We start from the raw sequence: 21,059 nt of genomic DNA on the forward strand, positions 1-21,059 counted from the left end.
CTTCTGAAGTGAAGTGATGTGTTTGTGTAAGAAAATTATCCATATTTAAACCTATATCTTCCTCTAGCTTCCACTCTAGTAATCTCTAGCTTCCACTGACTGTCTTACGTGCATTCACGAAAGAGTGGCATTCCAGCGGATGACATAGGATGTAGTCATAGCGTAAAGCCCCGTTCACACCAAGAACGATAACTATAAAGATAACGATAAAGATATTAAAGAATAGCAGAGTCCACACCACAACAATAACGATAATGGCACAGAGAAACGATATCGTTGTAATCACTTTCAGAACGATTTTTTCCAGCTGATGAATGATAAAAATATTGGCAGCCAATCAGAATCCATCCTGCTGTAACGAGCTGGAGAATTTAAAGCGGCAGATAAGAGTGCGCTTAGAATAAACAGTATATACAGAATAAACGATATCGTCTGCTGGTGTGGACGCTAATATCGTTATCTTTATAGTTATCGTTCTTGGTGTGAACGGGGCACTTTTTTGGGCTTGAAAATCTCAACACCCATTTATTGCCATTATAAAGCCAGGATACTCCGACTGTATTCACCTGAAAGAAGAAATTTGTATACAACTAGGATGGCTTGAGGGTAAGTAAATCATGGGGTAATTTTCATTTTTAGGTGAACTATCCCTTAAATGTAGTGTGAAAAATAGCTTCAAAATAGCATTATACTAAATCATATATACAGTATCAGACCTATTAAACAATATTTTATCCTCTTACCTCTCACAGTTGTGGCCTGTGGTGTGACCCCTGCAGTTCAGACACTCTCCCGTAACTGGGTGGCACTGTTCACTGTTCCCATTACAGAAGCAGGGCTGGCATTGAGGGAAGCCCCAATGGTTGGGCTTACAGTTGCCACATTGCTGCCCATATGCCCCTGACACGCATAAACACTGGCCCGTGGTGGGGTGGCAGAATAGGTTCTGAGAGCCCAGTGGGTTACAGTCACATGCTAATGAAGAAGTGATCAGAAAAAAACATAGTTGATGTTATTCTATGCTAATGGTTATGTTGGTTGTTTGTGTATGTGTGCATATGTGTAGTTTTCACTTACGTCTACATCCCGAGGGTCCAAACAGGTAGGTGGCCGGGGTACAGGTGTCGCAGTTCCTTCCTAAAACGTTGGGTCGACACTGACACTGCCCACCGATATTGTCACACACTGTGCTCAGAGAACCTTGGGGGTCACACTTACACTCTGCCAATGATAAATAAATGAGAGACAATTCAGCAAAACTCTGAAAATAGGGCAGCAAGTTTAAAAATAATGTACTTTTAAAGCTGAAGTATGCAATTTTTGCACCACTAGCATCACCAAACTAAATAGCAAAATAATGATTGCTTTAAAGTAGGTTTCCCAAAAACCGCAGCAAAAGATTGTGGGAAATGTAAACTCAAAAAAGCATAAACGGGTACTTCATTTGAAAATCTGTAGTATTAAATACATCCAGCTGCATTTGTTATACTTCTGTCTTTCTCACCCAGAGCTCCATTGTGTAGTAGTGCTGACACACTGAAGATGTAATCTCTGCAAATATCCATTAGGGGGATTTTAATAACACTCTGGCTGCGTTCCATACATCTGTACTTCTGGAACATGTCCCAGTCCTCCCGCTGCTGGGGTCCGCCAGAAAATAGATCCAGGTCTTGCACCTCTGGCAAAAGCACTATCTACAGAAGTCAGAGGTCAAGGTTTAAGTCAGTATGAATGATATTGTAATAAACCACTGTGTCGTAAATGTAGAGCTAGAGGAAAAATGGATTTGCATTAGTGGGTATATGTGTGTAATTGCAGATGTGAGATGGTTTATGTTATATTCATGCAATGTAGATTTTTTCAAAAATTGTAAATAAAACAAAGGTTATTTGAGTATGTTTAGCAAGAAAATACTATTTCAGTCTTTCTACTTCCAAATTTCATGTTTAATTTAAAGTGTTATTTGCTGTTTCTTTGTAATTATTTTTAAAATTTACTAGTAAGTTCTGTGTGAAATTGTTTCAAATCAAATCCACCAAATTTAAAGTAAAATAAATACACATTTCTTTCAGCATGGTAAAGTTCTCAAAACAGTGTACAATTTGCATTCAAACAGCTTCATAAAGGTACGATAATGTCTTATTTCACATCTAAAAATACCAGTTGGTATTTTATATATATATATATATATATATATATTTGGTTACACTTTATTTCGATAGTCCACTTTAGACATTCTACTAACTATAAGTAACTTTGTAACTACATGTCAACTACATGTCAACTAATTCTCATTAATTTGCAACTACATGTCTACTAACTCTCAAGTAGACTGTTAGGGTAGGTTTAGGGTTAGTAGAATAAGTTGACAAAGAAAGTGTTAGAAGATATTAAGCAGACAGTCTACTAATACTCTACTAACTGCTAGTTGACATGTAGTTGCAAAGTTACTTACTGTTAATAAAATGTCTAAAGTGGACTATCGAAATAAAGTGTTAACATATATATTTTTTTTATTGGAATATAAATGGTCCCGATGAGCCATAACAAAAATTTTAATAAAAATTTAAAAATGCAAAAAGTTGTCTTTAGACAGAGGTTAACAATATCATTAAAACCACTAAAGGCAAATGGAAAGCCATCACCATTACATACAAATGTATTTTTTTAATTCATAAAGTATAGCTAAAACTGACCACTTTGTACATAATTTGTAAATTATATAATATTTTTTATTCAAAAATTGCTATCAATTTAATCAATATATACATTAATTAAACTTACTGAATCAACAAGTGTGTGAGGAGAAGAGTGATAGCTGTATGATGAGTACTGTGGGAAGCTAATTTTCGCTGTGTAATTCTGACCCTTCTCCAAACACACTGGGCCAGGCAGAACTGCATATCTGAAACAAACAAACACACGTTCAGGAGTCAAATACACAGTAAACTAAACTCTGCACACACACTAATGCAACCTTACCTGGATCCAGGGTGCAGTGAGACGGTCTGCTCATCGTTGTATGTAGAAGTGCAGGGTGCTGCTGGGTAAGTGCCTCTGGGCCGCTTCACATTATTTAAATGATCACGTTCAATTAATTCGTAACAGCAATTTTATGTAAATTGTCATGTAGTTTGTTCACGGTTACTTAAATTGTCACATTCAGTTAGTTCATAAAACCATTCTTAATAAATTATCAAATTAAATGATCAAAATTGTTTGTAAAAGCCGTCTTATGTAAACTCATGTGCAGTTTTTTCATAAAATCATTGTTACATTAGTTGTCGCATTCAATACATTCGTGTCACAGTTTTAAAATGCTAAATTCTTTTTATTTTTAAATGTTGAAAAAAAATTCTGCTTGTATTACATGAATGAAGGCGAATGTTACACTTACCGCTCCAAAGGAAGCATCCTCGGCTTCGTAAATATAGTGGTCCAGTGCCGCAAAGTAGTACCCAGAATGCACTTGGTCACATCGCCTACCAAACATATGCTTCTTACAAGCACACTGTCCTGTCTCCCGAGAACAACTACAGAGAGAACAACAATATAAGGAAGAATATTTATGTAGGCCTAGATGAAATCATTTATAATAAAACACTTAGAAATTAATTGACAAAGACTGGTTATGATAATCAATTATTGTTATGTGGGTACTTACTTATTATTCAAAGCCCCACCTACGTCACAGTCACATGGTCTGCAGCCATCCATATCATTATTGAGACCCCAGTGCTGCGGCTGAAAGGGAAAACTGTGTTATGCACAAGCACAAATACACAGATTGTACATAAACTTGTAATAACGCTCTTTTACCAGGCACTGGTCACAATTTCGTCCAGTCACAAGACGTTTGCAGTAACAGCTTCCTGTCTGTATATCACAGGGACTTCCTGCTGGGAGTGTGCCTAGAGAATTACAGCTGCATGCTGGGTTTACAAAAACACACACAAAAGAAAGAATAAAACAAACATGATCCTAGGGGAAGCCAGGGGTCAAAGCCGTGAGAAAAACATGAAAAAAGCTGCTGGTGTGTGAATATGTGTGTGTTTACGCACACCGACAGCCTAATGGGTCGTCACTGAGGCCATAATGTCCCTTTTTACAGTGGTCACAACGTTGTCCCTCCACATTAGCTTTGCAATGACACTGTCCGGCAATCATATTTCTCAGAACATCTGTAGCGCTGTCACATAAGCCTCCGTTCAGAGAACCACGTGGGTCACAATCACAGGCTAAATACAAACAAATTACACAATTATAAAATAAAAGGAATTACATTTCTTCGATCTCAGTTTAATATGCAGAGCCAGTGTACTTTTAATTATTTAACTCTGAATTAAATTGTTCTTACAGGAGTAGTTCACTGATAGAATAAAAATTCCTGATAATTTACTCACCCCCTTGTCATCCAAGATGTTCATGTCTTTCTTTCTTCAGTCGCAAAGAAATGACGTTTTTTTCGAGGAAAACATTCCAGGATTTTTCTCTATATAGCGGACTTCAATGGTGGCCAACAGGTTGAAGGTCCAAATTGCAGTTTCAGTGCAGCTTCAAAGGACTCTAGCCGAAGAATAAGGATATTATTTAGCAAAACGATCTGTCATTTTCTAAAAAAATACAAATGTATATACTTTTTAACCACAAATGCTCATCTTGCACTAGCTCTGCGATGCGCGTCCACAACTTCACGCATTACGTAATCACGTTGGAAAGGTCACGGATGGTTAGTTCTTCGTCTGTGTACTTCGGTTCAAAAATTTAGGGTATAGGGTGAAAAAATCGTAAGACATCATTGTTTTACTTTTTTTTTTGTAAAGAGCGTTTGACCTTTTTTTGCACGTTCGCTTTGTAAACACTTATGCCTGCGTCACACGTGACCTTTCCAACGTTATTATGTAATGCATGAGGTCGAACTAGTGCAAGATATTTTTTATTTTTTAGTAAATGACCAATCGTTTGGCTAGATAAGACCCTTCCCTTATTCCTCGGCTGCACTGAAACTGCAATTTAGACCTTCAACCCGTTGGCCACCATCGAAGTCCACCATATGGAGAAAAATCCTGGAATGTTTTCCTCAAAAAACGTAATTTCTTTTCGAATTAAGAAAGAAAGACATGAACATCTTGGATGGCACCGGGGTGAGTAAATTATCAGGCACTTTTTATTCTGCAAGTGAACTAAACCTTTAACCCGTAACATGCCTTCAAGTAATGCATCATAAAAAGCTTTAGAGCTTCCCTTCTGCATTTTAACACGTAAGTGTTAAACACACTTACGCTCGCAGATCCTGGGGTCTCTGATGTTTCTGCCAGGGTGCCTGTAGTAAAAGGGTTTGCAGTTCTCACACCATTGGCCCTCTGTGTTGTACTGACAGTCATCACACACTCCTCCACTCCTATTTCCCGATGACAGATACACCGCCATGTCAAAATGACAGGAATACGAGTGATGGTTACACTCACATCCTGAGAGAAAGAAAAAAGATGAGTGAACTAAGCAGATTTAAAGCATTTCATTTCATTTCAGAATGCATAAATGTCAGTGGGAAATAATGTCGTTATGTTTTGTAATAAACTGTGGGCTGTCATACTCTTGCATGCATTTGTCTCTCGACCCACTGCTGGTCTCCAGGGCAGATCTTGGTAAAAGTCCTCACACTCTTCACAGTTCAGTCCAGTAGTGTGGTGATTGCACATGCAATGACCATGAACCTGCACACACAGACACAGGTGAGTAGTGCGAGTGAATCTGGATTGTGATTGTTGTTGTTTTGTTTACTCACCATGCCCTCGACCCCTGCCTCATTGCCGACCGGTGCACACTTGGAGGCGTGGCCATAGCAGAAACAGTTGCCACGGACGACCATATCATAGAGAGTGTAATAGTATTTCTTTTTCACCCCCTCTCGGTCATCAAACAGATCATCACCTAGAGTGTGCAACTTTTCCGGCAATCATATTTCTCAGAACATCTGTAGCGCTGTCACATAAGCCTCCGTTCAGAGAACCACGTGGGTCACAATCACAGGCTAAATACAAACAAATTACACAATTATAAAATAAAAGGAATTACATTTCTTCGATCTCAGTTTAATATGCAGAGCCGGTGTACTTTTAATTATTTAACTCTGAATTAAATTGTTCTTACAGGAGTAGTTCACTGATAGAATAAAAATTCCTGATAATTTACTCACCCCCTTGTCATCCAAGATGTTCATGTCTTTCTTTCTTCAGTCGCAAAGAAATGACGTTTTTTTCGAGGAAAACATTCCAGGATTTTTCTCTATATAGCGGACTTCAATGGTGGCCAACAGGTTGAAGGTCCAAATTGCAGTTTCAGTGCAGCTTCAAAGGACTCTAGCCGAAGAATAAGGATATTATTTAGCAAAACGATCTGTCATTTTCTAAAAAAATACAAATGTATATACTTTTTAACCACAAATGCTCATCTTGCACTAGCTCTGCGATGCGCGTCCACAACTTCACGCATTACGTAATCACGTTGGAAAGGTCACGGATGGTTAGTTCTTCGTCTGTGTACTTCGGTTCAAAAATTTAGGGTATAGGGTGAAAAAATCGTAAGACATCATTGTTTTACTTTTTTTTTTGTAAAGAGCGTTTGACCTTTTTTTGCACGTTCGCTTTGTAAACACTTATGCCTGCGTCACACGTGACCTTTCCAACGTTATTATGTAATGCATGAGGTCGAACTAGTGCAAGATATTTTTTATTTTTTAGTAAATGACCAATCGTTTGGCTAGATAAGACCCTTCCCTTATTCCTCGGCTGCACTGAAACTGCAATTTAGACCTTCAACCCGTTGGCCACCATCGAAGTCCACCATATGGAGAAAAATCCTGGAATGTTTTCCTCAAAAAACGTAATTTCTTTTCGAATTAAGAAAGAAAGACATGAACATCTTGGATGGCACCGGGGTGAGTAAATTATCAGGCACTTTTTATTCTGCAAGTGAACTAAACCTTTAACCCGTAACATGCCTTCAAGTAATGCATCATAAAAAGCTTTAGAGCTTCCCTTCTGCATTTTAACACGTAAGTGTTAAACACACTTACGCTCGCAGATCCTGGGGTCTCTGATGTTTCTGCCAGGGTGCCTGTAGTAAAAGGGTTTGCAGTTCTCACACCATTGGCCCTCTGTGTTGTACTGACAGTCATCACACACTCCTCCACTCCTATTTCCCGATGACAGATACACCGCCATGTCAAAATGACAGGAATACGAGTGATGGTTACACTCACATCCTGAGAGAAAGAAAAAAGATGAGTGAACTAAGCAGATTTAAAGCATTTCATTTCATTTCAGAATGCATAAATGTCAGTGGGAAATAATGTCGTTATGTTTTGTAATAAACTGTGGGCTGTCATACTCTTGCATGCATTTGTCTCTCGACCCACTGCTGGTCTCCAGGGCAGATCTTGGTAAAAGTCCTCACACTCTTCACAGTTCAGTCCAGTAGTGTGGTGATTGCACATGCAATGACCATGAACCTGCACACACAGACACAGGTGAGTAGTGCGAGTGAATCTGGATTGTGATTGTTGTTGTTTTGTTTACTCACCATGCCCTCGACCCCTGCCTCATTGCCGACCGGTGCACACTTGGAGGCGTGGCCATAGCAGAAACAGTTGCCACGGACGACCATATCATAGAGAGTGTAATAGTATTTCTTTTTCACCCCCTCTCGGTCATCAAACAGATCATCACCTAGAGTGTGCAACTTTTCCATCCGTATGCGCAAGTTTGTAATCTTCAGCAAGTCTACATGCAGGTAACGCCCATACAAACAAATATCAGTAGTCAGACCAAAAATATATACACACACTCAAAGAAAATAAATAGTTTTTTTTTTTTTTTCAAATTCACTTCTCAGCTTTTTTGACACAAGTAGTCATTGTACAGGTTAAATTTCCCTCTTGATTTATACAGTAGTCAACATTTGAAGTGCATCAAAACCTTTCATCAAAGTTGTCCTAACACAAAGACAATACCCGTTCTTGTCTTAGGACAACTTTGATCAACTTTTTTGATGCACTTCAAATGTTGACTACTGTAGTTTAGTCATTCTCGGAAAATGATGTTCCCAATTCATGTCCCTAAGATTTGATCAGGATACTAAATATAATCACATTATTTAATCAATTTAACAAAATTAATAGAATAAATAAATACATGTATTAATCATTCCATTTCTTACCATTACATTTGAATGGTTTACAATAATAATAATAATAATAATAATAATAATAATAATAAAAAAACAGATTCTACCTAAATGTTCCTTTTATTAAAAATCAAATATTATGCTTTTACTCGTTTTTTTAAAAATGCTTAACATTTTAATATGCTTTAAATGCTAAAGAATTTTTCCTGGAAAGTGAGTGATTTTAATTTATCTAATTTATTTTGGTATTTAAGCAAGTCATTTTTATTTGTATATTTATTTTCATACTTTGGTGCACCAAACGTCTATGGGGGTTATGTTCATTCTTACGTTAAGACTGAGGTGTCAAAATAAAAACAATTCATTGTGTGAAAATCCATGCCATGTTTTGTTGCTGCCATGTTTTGCTTACTCTGAATGCGTGGGCTGTAAGGGTCAGGGATCTTAAATGCAGGATCAAGTGCCCTAAAAATGACCTGTGTACAAGTATACAAGAACAGTGACTCAGGAGTTTAAATACTACTTTTTGCATAGTATGTATAAGTACTTATGTGTATATTTGTTTATGCATGAGTACTACACACCTCTCCTTCCGTTGAAGGCTCAATGCCTGAATAGCGGCTGTCACAAATTACATCATCCACTTTTCTGATTGGCCCCTGAGGGACGTGCGGATAGGATTCAGTACAGTGGAAAGCATAGTAACGGTACACCTGCCAGCTTCGCCCATAATCTGCGGAACGCTCGATCAGCATGGCTGCCGGCCGAAAGGTCTGTGGGAAAAAAGTAAAAAGTTTAAATTTACTTAGGATCAGATACTAAAAACAGCAAAAGTTTCTCAAAAGCATCGTAGCAACTTAGCAAGGAGGCCATAGAGGCCGCCAATGGCTTCTATGATCAACTTGCAATCAGAAACACAGCTCTGGACTTAAAGAGAAGAACTTCAAACATATCTGCACATATGTTCTACATTCCTCAAGACTGCTCTAGTTCAGTGTGTTTATGTGTGCGTGACAGTGTCTTTCTCACCTTAAAGGTCATGATGAGGTGTGTGAAGTGGAATTCGGCTTCCAAATCCAGCTGAATGGTCACATTTTCAACTCCTAATATAGAGGAACGGGTAAATGAGTGAAGAAATAAATCAATGAGGTTAGGAAGAGAGGTTGAAATGATATTTTATGCAACAGTTCCAGTCATCTAATTTGATTGGTGAAGGATGCACTGAATTTGCTGATATTGCAACTTGTGTGATATAACTTGTTGTTACACTACATATATTTTTAATTAATATTACAATCCGATTTTTGAAATGCTCTTAATTTTATATATTTTACAAAAGCACAGTATATTATTATTATATAATATATAAATACAGATATAAAATATAAATATTCGTTTACTGCAAAGGATCTGGTACGGATAGTTTCCTAGTTCAAAATATCAAAGTCGGTGGGTTATTTCATGGAAAAAGAATTGTCCTTGATCTTTTGAAACAAAAGACTTCACTATCTTATGTAAACATACTGGAAGTTTCAGAAGTCAAAAAGATCGCCGTGTCCAAATATGCCTGCTTCCCTAACATATAGTATAGTAGGCAAAAAACAGTACATAAAATGAGTAGCATGTCTAGTACTTTGTTAACGGCCGTGATGTTTATTGTATCATCAGATGTAGTAGTTAGATTATGCAATTTCAGATGCAGCTCATTTTTTAAGCTGAGCTGCGAAAACAACTTGTTCGGCAATCAGTGGATTTCTGGCAATTCCATATTAACATACAACATCCAGTCATAGTGAAGTAATACAAAGGAAGTACAAAGTAGGATGGATACCAGTATTCCAAAACCCCAGAAGAGGATAATGTAAGTACAGGGAAATGGAAAACATGCTCAATGAATCATGCTCATGCTCAGGAATGCTGAACTTTAACATAGTCAACATAGTGGTTGATGGCAACATAGTTGGATAGTTTTCGGAACCACAATTTAAATGAAATTTGCAAAGAGACGGATTGGGCTGCTTAAACAATATTAGACTTGATGGAAAACCCACAGCAAATAAGTACATTTTATAACTGATTTTACGTGCATAGATACAGAGCTTTTGCATTCACTCATAAAACTTGTGCATTCTCTTCCAAAAGTATTGCAGTCCCCTGAGAAATTTTGTGTTTGATTGCATATGAATAACTAACTAATGATCAGTGTTGGGGGTAATATATTACAAGTTACGTAATCAGATTACTTTTTTCAAGTAACTAGTAAAGTAACGCATTACTTTTTAATTTACAAGAGAATATCTGAGTTACTTTTTCAAATAATTTATTGACTGACAGCTCTCCTGTCCCCATGTCGAGAGAAATCAGATGTTACTGTAGTTCTGAAATAAATATGAATATGCATTCATTCATCTCACTCACACAAAAAAACACACACATAGATTCAGTATTCCTCAAAATGAATAAAAATAATGCAACTCAGAATATGACGCAAACCTGCAATAATTAAATGTTAAACAACGCAAATATGCTTTATGTATTTATTCCCATTCTGTTAACCAATGTCTTTGCTTCTGACCTTCGATGATCCAGTTTAACCACTAATAAGCACAAATTACTCTAGACGAACATTTGTGTGTCTTTTTTTACTTGAAGTGTGTTGAAATGTCTTCTTCTGCATTCTACTGTATGGACGTAAATGTACTTTCCCTTCAGCCTGAGGCTTATTCATTTCACTTTTGGTGTGAAAAGGCTTTTATATTTGCCAAAAATATAAAAAAATTTTTTTTTAAAACAAACAAGCAAGCCCTGTCCAGATTTAAAAAGTAGCGCAAAAGTAACGTAACGCATTACTTTCCATAAAAAGTAACTAAGTAACGTAATTAGTTACTTTTGTATGGAGTAATGCAATATTGTAATGCATTACTTTTAAAAGTGACTTTTCCCAACACTGCAAAATGATAAATGTAACATGTATATGCAGTCCATAAATGAACAAACTATCACTGTACAAAAAGTAACATTACACACTAAAGGAAGTTGAAAATGAAAAAGAAGCATCATCTTAAAATCCCTTTTATTAAAAACATTATTGAAACATTATAGAAAATGTCCACATTTTCTTCTTTATATTTAGTGGGAACAAGGGTGCAACAAAAGAGCAGCACGATGCCAAATAAAGCATCCAAAGTCATAAATTCCCTGAATTAGTGATGCGGGGCCACACCCTTGCATTCAGTCCGGTAGCGTGACTGTTGTGGAAGCCAGTCGCTAGGGAGAGAGCAGGCCAGCTGTTTCCCACGCCCAGCGGCTGCATTCATCCCAACTCTTACTTTCTCATTCCCACTACTTCCTGTCAACTCTTCTTCTCAGCCGAAATATTTCTTTGACTTTTTCTCCCTGCCGTTCTCTCTTTGTCTGCCCAAGTTTCTGCAATGATACATAGTACTGTATGTTCTTCCAGTGTATATTCTTTTGGGACCAATGATAAGAGAATTGTGTGTTTTTGTGAGACTTGACGGTGTATTTCATTATTTCAAAATATTCATATTCGAGTCTCATTTATGTTCCATTTAAAGAAAAATTCACCCAAAATAAAAACTCATCATTTATTCACCCTATGTCGTTCCAAACCTCTTTCATATTTGGAACACATTGAAATACATTTTGGTAATATTTTGGAAGAATGTTGGTATATATACAGCATATATTATAAGTATCGCTTTTTATTTCTCCTCTTTCCTATTACTTGTTTCACTTCTGTTTCAGTTTCTATAACCATTTCTTACTATGTGGAAGTACTTTTTTTTTTTTAGCATGTAAGTTTGGCAGTGTTATTTTTTAGGATTACTGATAAACTACACTCGTTTGATTTGTATTAGTTATTTATTTTAATTTGAGTTAAATTATGTCTGAAATTATTATGTCTGTATAGGTCTTTTATTCAGTTTTAGTTTTATTTCATTTGAGTTATTTTAATACTTCAACAAACTGGAAATGAAATAATATATATTGAATTTATAAATGTGTGTGTATATATATATATATATATGTATGTGTGTGTGTGGTTGTACATGCACATATGTAGTTGTTTTTTTGGTGTTTGGCTTAGTGTTATATTAGAATCATTATTATACTCTTATACCTTTTGTTCTTTAATATTTTTTTGAATAGTTTTTAGCTTTATTTTTGGTTTTTCATTTAAATGTTAAATTTAGACATTTTGTTGTATGCATTTGTCATTTTTATTTAATTTCTTTATTTTCAAAATGTGTATAAGTAGTATTTATAAAGTTTTCGCTTTTAGTTTTGGATCTGTTTGTAGATGTTTTAATACTACAATTGATTGCTTCTGTTGTCCTCATTTGTAAGTCGCTTTGGACAAAAGCGTCTGCTAAATGACTAAATAAATAAATACAAAATAAAATGTTGGTAACAAAGTAATTCTGGTGACCACTGACTTCCACGACATGGAAAAAAGACATATCTCAGAATATCTTCTTTTATGTTCCACAGAGTAAAGAAAGACAAACAGGTTTGGAAACACATAAGGGTGAGTAAATAATGACAAAATTAAATTTTTTGGGTGAACTATACTTTTAAATATCAATTTTGTCTCAGGGGTTACTAATATTACTAATAAAACACACAAATTCGACAATTGTTGGCATACAGTCAGAAGCTACAAATAGGTACATAGTAAACCTCCGATATTTCAGTCTTTGAACATTTTTGAATATTTGAGTACATAAGAGATTCAACTTTCGATTGCAACTTTGTTATCTTTGTAAATCTGTGCTTTGTTGAGTTTACCTCTGAAACTCTACAGGAGACATACCTATTAGATTACTAAGAGATCTGTCTAGGAGAAACAACTGAGATATTAATGAGATATTATTTGTGATTGTTCTTACTGTTGTGTGAGAACTTACCGTTCTCGGACTGCCACCAGGTTTTGAGGCGGTTGGGAGCGAAAGTTGTCACCACGTTCTCAATGGTGTGGCTGTTGGGGTTGGTGAACTCATTGTACATGCGCCGGGAATCGCATTCAAAACAGTCTGTTTCATCCTGGACAGAGATTGAGATGCAGATGTTTGTGGAGCGTGTGAGACATATAGAGTCTTTTGGGGCTTAGCGAAAAGAAGAACACATTCATGCGGACAGCAGGAATCCAGATGTTCTGGACGTGCACCTGTTTTTCTCACCCTCTCATACACATGACTCACTAACATAAACACATGTATACACAGAAAAACTCACACAGACTAAATCGAACTGACATGGTCAAGTAAATTTACATACGCAACCAAGTCAAATATATTTACAAAATTTTCTTGGTTATGGTTGGTTATGTTTTTCATACAATGAATGTTAACAGGAACTGGTGCTGCAAAGCTCAAAAACGGACAAAAATGCATTATAAAAGCAGTCTAAATGACTATATTTGCTATGTAACGCACAATATTGGGCCAGATTTACTAAACAGGGCAAATTAGTGCGAGAGCGCAATCCCGTAGAAGTGCTGATGGAAGTGGAGAGTTCTGCGGTTTTTGCGCTGACAATGCACACATTAACGAACAAAGACGCAGCCAGACCATTTCCATAATGACCAACGCAATCTACCAAGATCTGCGCAAATTAGCGTACTTTTATGGTGGGTTTCTAAATAGCTTCCAACTTCATTTATTACTATTGCAAGGAAAAGAATCACTAGGACATTCTGAAAAACATCTTCTCCACAAAGAAAGAAAGTCAAGGATTTGGAATGTCATTAAGGTTTGATAGCATCTTATATTTGTGAATCCAGACGTTGGACTATTCAGTTCAGATCACACGCATATCACACATTGACATTTACAGTCAGACTTTAGTCTGAGCTTCTCACCATTGCTCAATTCATCGCTCACAATATATAACTCAGAATACACAGGAAAAAAAAATGGGCCACACAGATAATGCAATGAGCAAAACAGTGACCTAAGGGGGTCTGGAACATCTGACATGGGGCCTTCATCCTCCCACCACATACTCTCCACACAGAGATCTGATTGTTTATCATGAATATAAGTGTGGAAAGAAACCCACCCAGCAACATAGAAATATTATGACCAAATCAGATGTTTTTAGCTTGTATATGTAATGTATAAGAGATTTTAAAAAATTACTGAAAAATATTTTAAAATATATATATGTAAGCCTAATTTATGCATTGCGCCATTGATTTAATGACAATCAAATCTGCTTACCCCAGAATTGTCATTAATGCAATGTGTTTTACTTCTGTGTTTTTCCTCATTATTCTCAATGCAGATTCTCATTATTGCAATACAATCATTTGTAATCATTAAAATAAAATTTAGTATTTAAGTAATGTACAAGAGATAGAGAAAATAACTGAAAAAAATGTATGCAAAAAAACTGCTTGCATTATATTATATAGTGCATAACAAATAATTATACATACAATATTTTGCGTTTAAACCAATTTAACATATCTTCGGATATTTGATAGTAATTCTTAAGTGCATGTCTGTCTTTTATAGTGCGTGACTGTGTCTAACTATGCATTACCTGCAAATGGCTGACAATGCAGAATCTATCTGGTCCATCCAGTCCACAGGTGGAGGAGGCTGCAAGCCGATGTGCTCTTCCTATCAGCAAATCACCTGTAGCAGGGTAACAGCTCCCCTCTGCACACTTGTCATTGTGATCGGGTACTTGTGCCAGGGTGTGCAAAGCAATAGCTATGGGAATCGCATTGATTGTACCGATTAGATTGCATCCTACACTCTTAAAAATAAAGGTGCTTCAAAAGGTTCTTCAAGCGATGCCATAGAAGAACCATTTTTGGTTCCACAAAGAACCATTCAGCCAAAGGTTCTTTAAAGAACCATCTCTTTCTTACCTTTTTGTAATCTGAAGAGCCTTCTTTCACCACAAAGAACCTTTTGTGAAACAGAAAGGTTCTTCAGGTGTTAAAAGTTCTTTATGGAACCATTTAGACAAAAAGGTTCTTCTATGGCATCGTGAAGCACCTTTATTTTTAAGAGTGTACTATTTTTGAACACGAGTGGCATAACAAGTGTCATGAATCCCAAATGTCATTAAAAAAGTACAATAAAAGTTTGGAGCCAGTCATACTTATTACTCCAGTGAATGTTTCTCAGGGTAATTTTACATACAGCCACTAACATCACGCGATAAACAAACACTGATCTGTGATTTTGATTCAAAATCTTATAGTTTCTGTGATACAACTCTTGTGACAACTAGCCCCTTAGTTATGTAAGTCGTACATTCTTTTTATTTAATTTGAATGTGTATACTATTACATCACTGAAACATTGGTGAACTATATACATGGTTAATCATTTTGGCTTCTGGTTACAGTCTTTGGAGTCTGTTTCTAATTACTGAAATGAATTTCACATGAGAACGTTTAATGACCCGATGGAGAGCTGAATGTGGCATGCTGCAGGAAACCAGATGGGATGCACACAAACCTCTAGACACCAAACTTGACACTATGTAACACCAAAACGAAATGCATTTATATTGGATGCTGACTTTGGACCACCTAACATTTCACAAATACTACATAGCCTTCTAACCTTTCTTTCCATACTTATATTTAAGAAGTTGAAATAATAAAATAAAGTTTCAAACTAGAACTAAAACTGTTTTGAATCACGACTAGATGAACTCTTAAACAACTTTGATTCTCTAGTTCTTTCGAAATCTACCTTACAGAAACTAAAACCCAACACATTGATCGGTGTAAAAACACAACAATATTTCTGGGTCACCATCAAACTTCATACATAAACTGTATCAAATGAAAGCCAATGTCTTTTACATTGACGTTATGAATGGAAGAATACTAATAAATAAAACTTACATATCGTAAGAGCTGTAATCTGGAGAATCCACATTGTTGCTCTCGTCCTCCAGCAATGTTTTCCAGAGCTGAATAACTGTGTGTGTGGAGCGTGGGAGAAGCGAAGCTCCCGCCCATGATATTAGTCAACGCTGATTTACGCATGTAGTGCTGCTGCAAACCCTGTATCACGCCAAACACTCTGGCGGAGTCTCAAATCCTTGTAAGCTGCCTACCAAGACAGTATTTTGGGGCTGCACATTTTAGAATAATTTTGCATTTTAGACATTAAAAATGCAATGAAAAAAAACCAAACATAAGCCTGATTGTAATTACTTAAGCATTGAGCAATATACAAAAAAATGAAAAAGACAGGATTTTTATAATAGCATATTTATTCATCCACAACTGATCTGTGAATTTAAAAACATGACATTGAACTTGACAAACTTATTACATTCCTACATACCCAAATATTTTTAAATCTGGAATCTGGTGGCTTTTGCATCAATTCTGTTCAAAATATTATCATAATTATATAATAATCATGACATTCGCTTTAGAAAATAAAAAATAATGTTTTATCAAAATACATTTTAAACAATTAAATTAGATAATGGATTAATCTCATTCTTAGAAATGGATTGTGGGTACAAACTGAAGTATATCAAGAAATATTGCCCAAATATTGTATTTAGTGTATCAAGAAATATTGCCCAACGCAACCTAAACTGTGCTTGTAATGCCTTAAGTTATTGTCATCATAACCTACTGTATATACATCATTACAAACCTTAATAACGCATTTATGTGTAACTTATACTACAAAAGTATTAAAAAAAGAATACTTACTGTCCACTTTTATTTTCTACAGATACCAAAGTGAAAAGTAACAAGTGCTGGCAATCATTATCAGCATTATTTGAAAGAAAGTTGAATTGTTGTAGATGACAGAACTACAGTTTGGCTTTTACTGCGAAGTTTGAACTGAAGTAGAGGTGCTGCCGCAGAAATGCTAAAATCTTCTCCCATGCGTTCTCCTGTGCGTATGCGTGTGGTTTCGTCTGTCCACCCCACAGCATGACAACTGCAGCAACAACAACACATTCAGTGAATATTCAAGGGATACATTGCGCATATAATCATACATTTAAGAAGGTCTAAATACTTTGATCCTATACAAAGAAATGCAAAAAGGAAAAGAAACAGTAGCTCATGCATGCTTACTCTTCCCCTTCATTCTAATTTATTGAGATGCACCTGTAATCACCATCAAGATGTTCCACACCTGTCAAATTTTGAGATATTTTGAGAATTGTCTCAGTCTTTTATGTTTGTCCATTCACTGGAAGTCAATGGTAACCAAAACTCTTTGTTGCTGTTACTAACATTCTTCAGAATACCTATTACAGTTTTATTTTTAGTTCGTTTCGGTAAGTTTTATTTTTTTTTATAATTTTTATTAGTTTTAGTGCTTCAACTATTTCAGCTCAGTTTTAGTCAAGGCAACATTTATAATTTACATTTAAGTGTACGTTTTTTGAAATCTAGTAATCAATAACACTGATACAAAGGAAAAAAACATAGAAAAAAAAAATGAAATGATGTGCATGAATTGATAACAGAATTTTCATTTTTGGTAACTATTCCTTTCATTTAGTCTTATTGTCTATTGTCTTACAAGGGCTGTCCTTTCCAGGTATCTTATGAAATCATAAATGTTTCGTAATATGTTCAGTTTAGCCAAACTGAGATATATGTGACTCACATCTTCAGCAGATTCAACAGAAGCCCAGTTCTGATCATCACCAGCGTTCACCAACAGAAGAGGACACTTTATTCTCCCAACCTTTGTGTATGTGAAAAAAACGGATCTAACATTAAAAACAACAACAACAGACAAAGAAAAAGACTATGTATGAACAAATCTATATACTCTGTAAATTGTACTCACATCCACTTTGAGAGCTGGGTCTGAGGGAATTGGCAAGATAATGTCTCTGTGTATTACCTGGTTCTCCTCATTCACGCGTACCCTATCTATATACCTGCAAAAACATTACTTGTTACGGTTTCTCATTAGGATCAGTCTTTTACTGTAAATGTCTCATATGGATAATTGATTGACTGTTATTTTATATCTGGGTAGATAAAACTACTCATTTAAATAATCTAGCAATTAAATGTGTGGGTAAATTTCCCTCAAATGCTCTGGATAACTAAACTAATATGATTATTTCAAATAAAAAGGACAAATAAGGTCACATTTTCTTTAAACATTCTCTAAACTCCAAAAGTTTTATGTTTTATAATACGGTTCTGGCACTATCAAGCAATATGAATTACTATAGCTTTAGATAAGGCTCAATCAGGTTGTAAACCTGTTAATAATGTTTAATGTTCACTCACTTTTTCATTTCCTCAAATACTTCAAAGAGGGATTTATCAACAGGAAACACATGACTTCCACTGATACACACACAGCACTGGGGCTACAAAACAGTAATATGACATTACAAACTAAAAAGCTGCATTTAAATGTAGATAACTGTACATGTGTGTAGGTCAAGCAAACCTTGATGACTTTGGAGAAGGCTGCCATACTGAGTGTGACGGCACTTCCAAAAGACAGCCCAAGCATTGCCATACTGTTGCTCTGTACCTTTGGATGATTCTGCAGGATCTGGTATGCTTTCTACAGGAACAATGTATATGCACACGCACACATATGAAGTAAACAGAAAGGCCTGTGCAAGAAAGTGCAAGAAAATGCATGGGTAATGACAGGTCGGTAACAGTTGCAGATCATCAAGGATATCATGTCAGAGTTGCTACACTTTAGGAGACTGTCAAAAGTTTTGAATTACATTACCTCAAAGTATGACACATCAACATCAGCTGTTCTCAGCTCTTCTGGAGCGAGGTACTCAAGTGCCATGGATGCAAAGCCATGAGATGCAAGCAGGGCAGAGCGATACTCAACCAAACCACCACCTCCTCCCCATAGGTCCAGCACTCCTGGGTACGGCCCAGGACCTAAAAAAAACACATGGCAAGCTATTTACAAGCAATTTACAGGACCTAAAAGTCTCCAAGAAAATTGTCTGTATATACTCAATATTAACCCGCAGTAATCACAGCCAAATGTGCCAAGTGGTTTTGAAAACTTTTCAAGAAGTTTTCATTTAAAGCTGCTTTAATGTAAATTTAAAGATCTTTTCTTTTGTATTGTGACATACATCAAGTAAAACGGATTAACAAAAAATAGCTTGCAGTCAATATTGTATTGCAGGGTTTAAGCAGACTAAATGACTGGAGAAGTTTGGCATGCATCACCAGAGAGAAGTATATATAGATAAATACATTTATATATAAATAAATATAAAGTTATTATATTTAAATTTAAAAAATCATTTCATGCCAACTATTGAAAAATGCCATGTGTCAAGCAACTAGTATAACAGATATCAAATGTAATAGATATTTTTTCATACACCTTGAATACATCTGAGTATACACATTAATCATTATTTAAAAAAACAAAACAAATTAAACATATTTTTCAATATAAAGGCATTTGTAAGTATCTTGGATTATTAACTCAAACTATTTTGACATTTTACAACCTGAACTAACATTGCCTTGTCATAAAATTGTTAAATTATCTCATATATTTTAAAAGATATAGTGACCTTGACATGCATGTTATGAGGGTTTCTACATTTCAACAAGTTTAGTTCCACAACATAATCTTGAATTGGCAGACAAAACTTTTTCAAATGCTGAAACGTTATTTCAAATGCTAAGCAATAACAATAAAAGATTATGTCAAACTACTTCAAGTAATATTTTAAAAGACCTTTTTAAGGCCGTTTCATTATGATATCAACAGTTCAGTCATCCTGCCATTAAAAAAACGAAACAAAATAAAATTCAGAAACGAGTCAACCTTGTCATCTTATCATGAGGATTATTTAAGTCACTGTATACATATGAATTGTATTTTAATATAGCATTACACCATTGTGTGGTTGTGTTTACCTGGAGGAAGAAATAAAGTTCCTCGTACTCCATTCTCCCTGATGTTCACCCTCTGCACGCCTGGCGCAACATACCAGCGCTCTATGGTACTGGTTGCCAGGGGTGTTTGCTGGCTGAATCCTTGAGATAGATGCCCACCATATACTGAGATGTGAATTACCATTGGTGTGAGTATATTCGTCTTACGCAGCCTTGAATAAAAGAGACAGGAATCAAAGATTAGTGGAGGAAAATGCTGAAGAAATGGATAACTTTTCCAAGACTTACAGTACATCTCACATTTAGTATTAATTTGGCAAAAAAAGGGAATTTAAACTTTGTGAGACAGACAGCATAAAAAATAAAAAAAAACATGATTTTGCCAGCCTAAGTTACCTGAGTCCAGGTCGACTTCCCGGTATGGGCCTCATGCTCCATAGCAACCCCATCTGCTCTGTGCCTTCATAGGTGCCTCCCAAACTGTCATCTTTGGCCACTAAATTTCAAAAGGATCAAATAATTGTATATGTTGGTCGAAGCAGGTTATTCATCATCATTCAAGGTAGTTTAGGTAGTTGATAAACTGGATTATGATCTAGCCAGGCTGGCGATTTTTTATCATTATCTCCCTACAGTAAACATAATTATGTTATGGAATTAACCATATTTGTAGCCTATACAAATCCGTGTATCATTCGATCATTCGTTTTTTGATTTAATATTGAAAGTAGAAAAATTAGAAAATGGCTCCTTTTTCATTTTTTCAAAAACGAGAATTCAGCTTAAATTTACGTTTTTTGTTCATGGGTGGAAAAATTAATAAACAGCTTGAATATTCGATTTCTACATGTGGGCGGGAATTAAACGCCCCTTTCTGCTGATTGGTCAGCCGAAGATCAAACCGTGCCATCATCAGTTTTTCTGCAGTATCACGCAGCAGAATAATAGTCCTCCGCTGCTGCAGTTGTACGGATTAATA

General features: G+C 35.8%; 2 protein-coding genes across 2 annotated transcripts in view; both read right to left on the reverse strand.

Moving 5' to 3' along the window:
- Positions 1–16,157, reverse strand: part of lamb1b (laminin, beta 1b) — a 38,377-nt gene extending 22,220 nt beyond the window's left edge. The window contains exons 1-18 of the mRNA XM_016287940.1: positions 16,082–16,157; positions 14,755–14,927; positions 13,116–13,251; positions 9,217–9,290; positions 8,772–8,960; positions 8,600–8,663; positions 7,585–7,784; positions 7,393–7,513; positions 7,079–7,267; positions 4,062–4,238; positions 3,820–3,932; positions 3,665–3,744; positions 3,398–3,533; positions 2,983–3,065; positions 2,785–2,905; positions 1,505–1,694; positions 1,078–1,221; positions 744–975 (exon numbers count right to left, since the gene is read on the reverse strand). Of these exons, the coding sequence (XP_016143426.1) occupies positions 744–975; positions 1,078–1,221; positions 1,505–1,694; positions 2,785–2,905; positions 2,983–3,065; positions 3,398–3,533; positions 3,665–3,744; positions 3,820–3,932; positions 4,062–4,238; positions 7,079–7,267; positions 7,393–7,513; positions 7,585–7,784; positions 8,600–8,663; positions 8,772–8,960; positions 9,217–9,290; positions 13,116–13,251; positions 14,755–14,927; positions 16,082–16,115 (2,456 nt within the window). The 5' untranslated portion in view covers positions 16,116–16,157. The remainder of the gene's footprint in view (positions 1–743; positions 976–1,077; positions 1,222–1,504; positions 1,695–2,784; positions 2,906–2,982; positions 3,066–3,397; positions 3,534–3,664; positions 3,745–3,819; positions 3,933–4,061; positions 4,239–7,078; positions 7,268–7,392; positions 7,514–7,584; positions 7,785–8,599; positions 8,664–8,771; positions 8,961–9,216; positions 9,291–13,115; positions 13,252–14,754; positions 14,928–16,081) is intronic.
- acot18 (acyl-CoA thioesterase 18) overlaps positions 1–21,059 on the reverse strand; it is a 446,653-nt gene that overhangs the window by 396,173 nt on the left and 29,421 nt on the right. The window contains 7 exon segments of the mRNA XM_071582417.1: positions 17,829–17,909; positions 18,015–18,108; positions 18,470–18,552; positions 18,636–18,755; positions 18,933–19,096; positions 20,102–20,292; positions 20,477–20,576. Of these exon segments, the coding sequence (XP_071438518.1) occupies positions 17,829–17,909; positions 18,015–18,108; positions 18,470–18,552; positions 18,636–18,755; positions 18,933–19,096; positions 20,102–20,292; positions 20,477–20,576 (833 nt within the window).

Source organism: Sinocyclocheilus grahami, unplaced genomic scaffold (assembly GCF_001515645.1).
Source record: "Sinocyclocheilus grahami isolate Dianchi unplaced genomic scaffold, SAMN03320097.WGS_v1.1 scaffold226.1, whole genome shotgun sequence".
Lineage (NCBI taxonomy): Eukaryota > Metazoa > Chordata > Actinopteri > Cypriniformes > Cyprinidae > Sinocyclocheilus > Sinocyclocheilus grahami.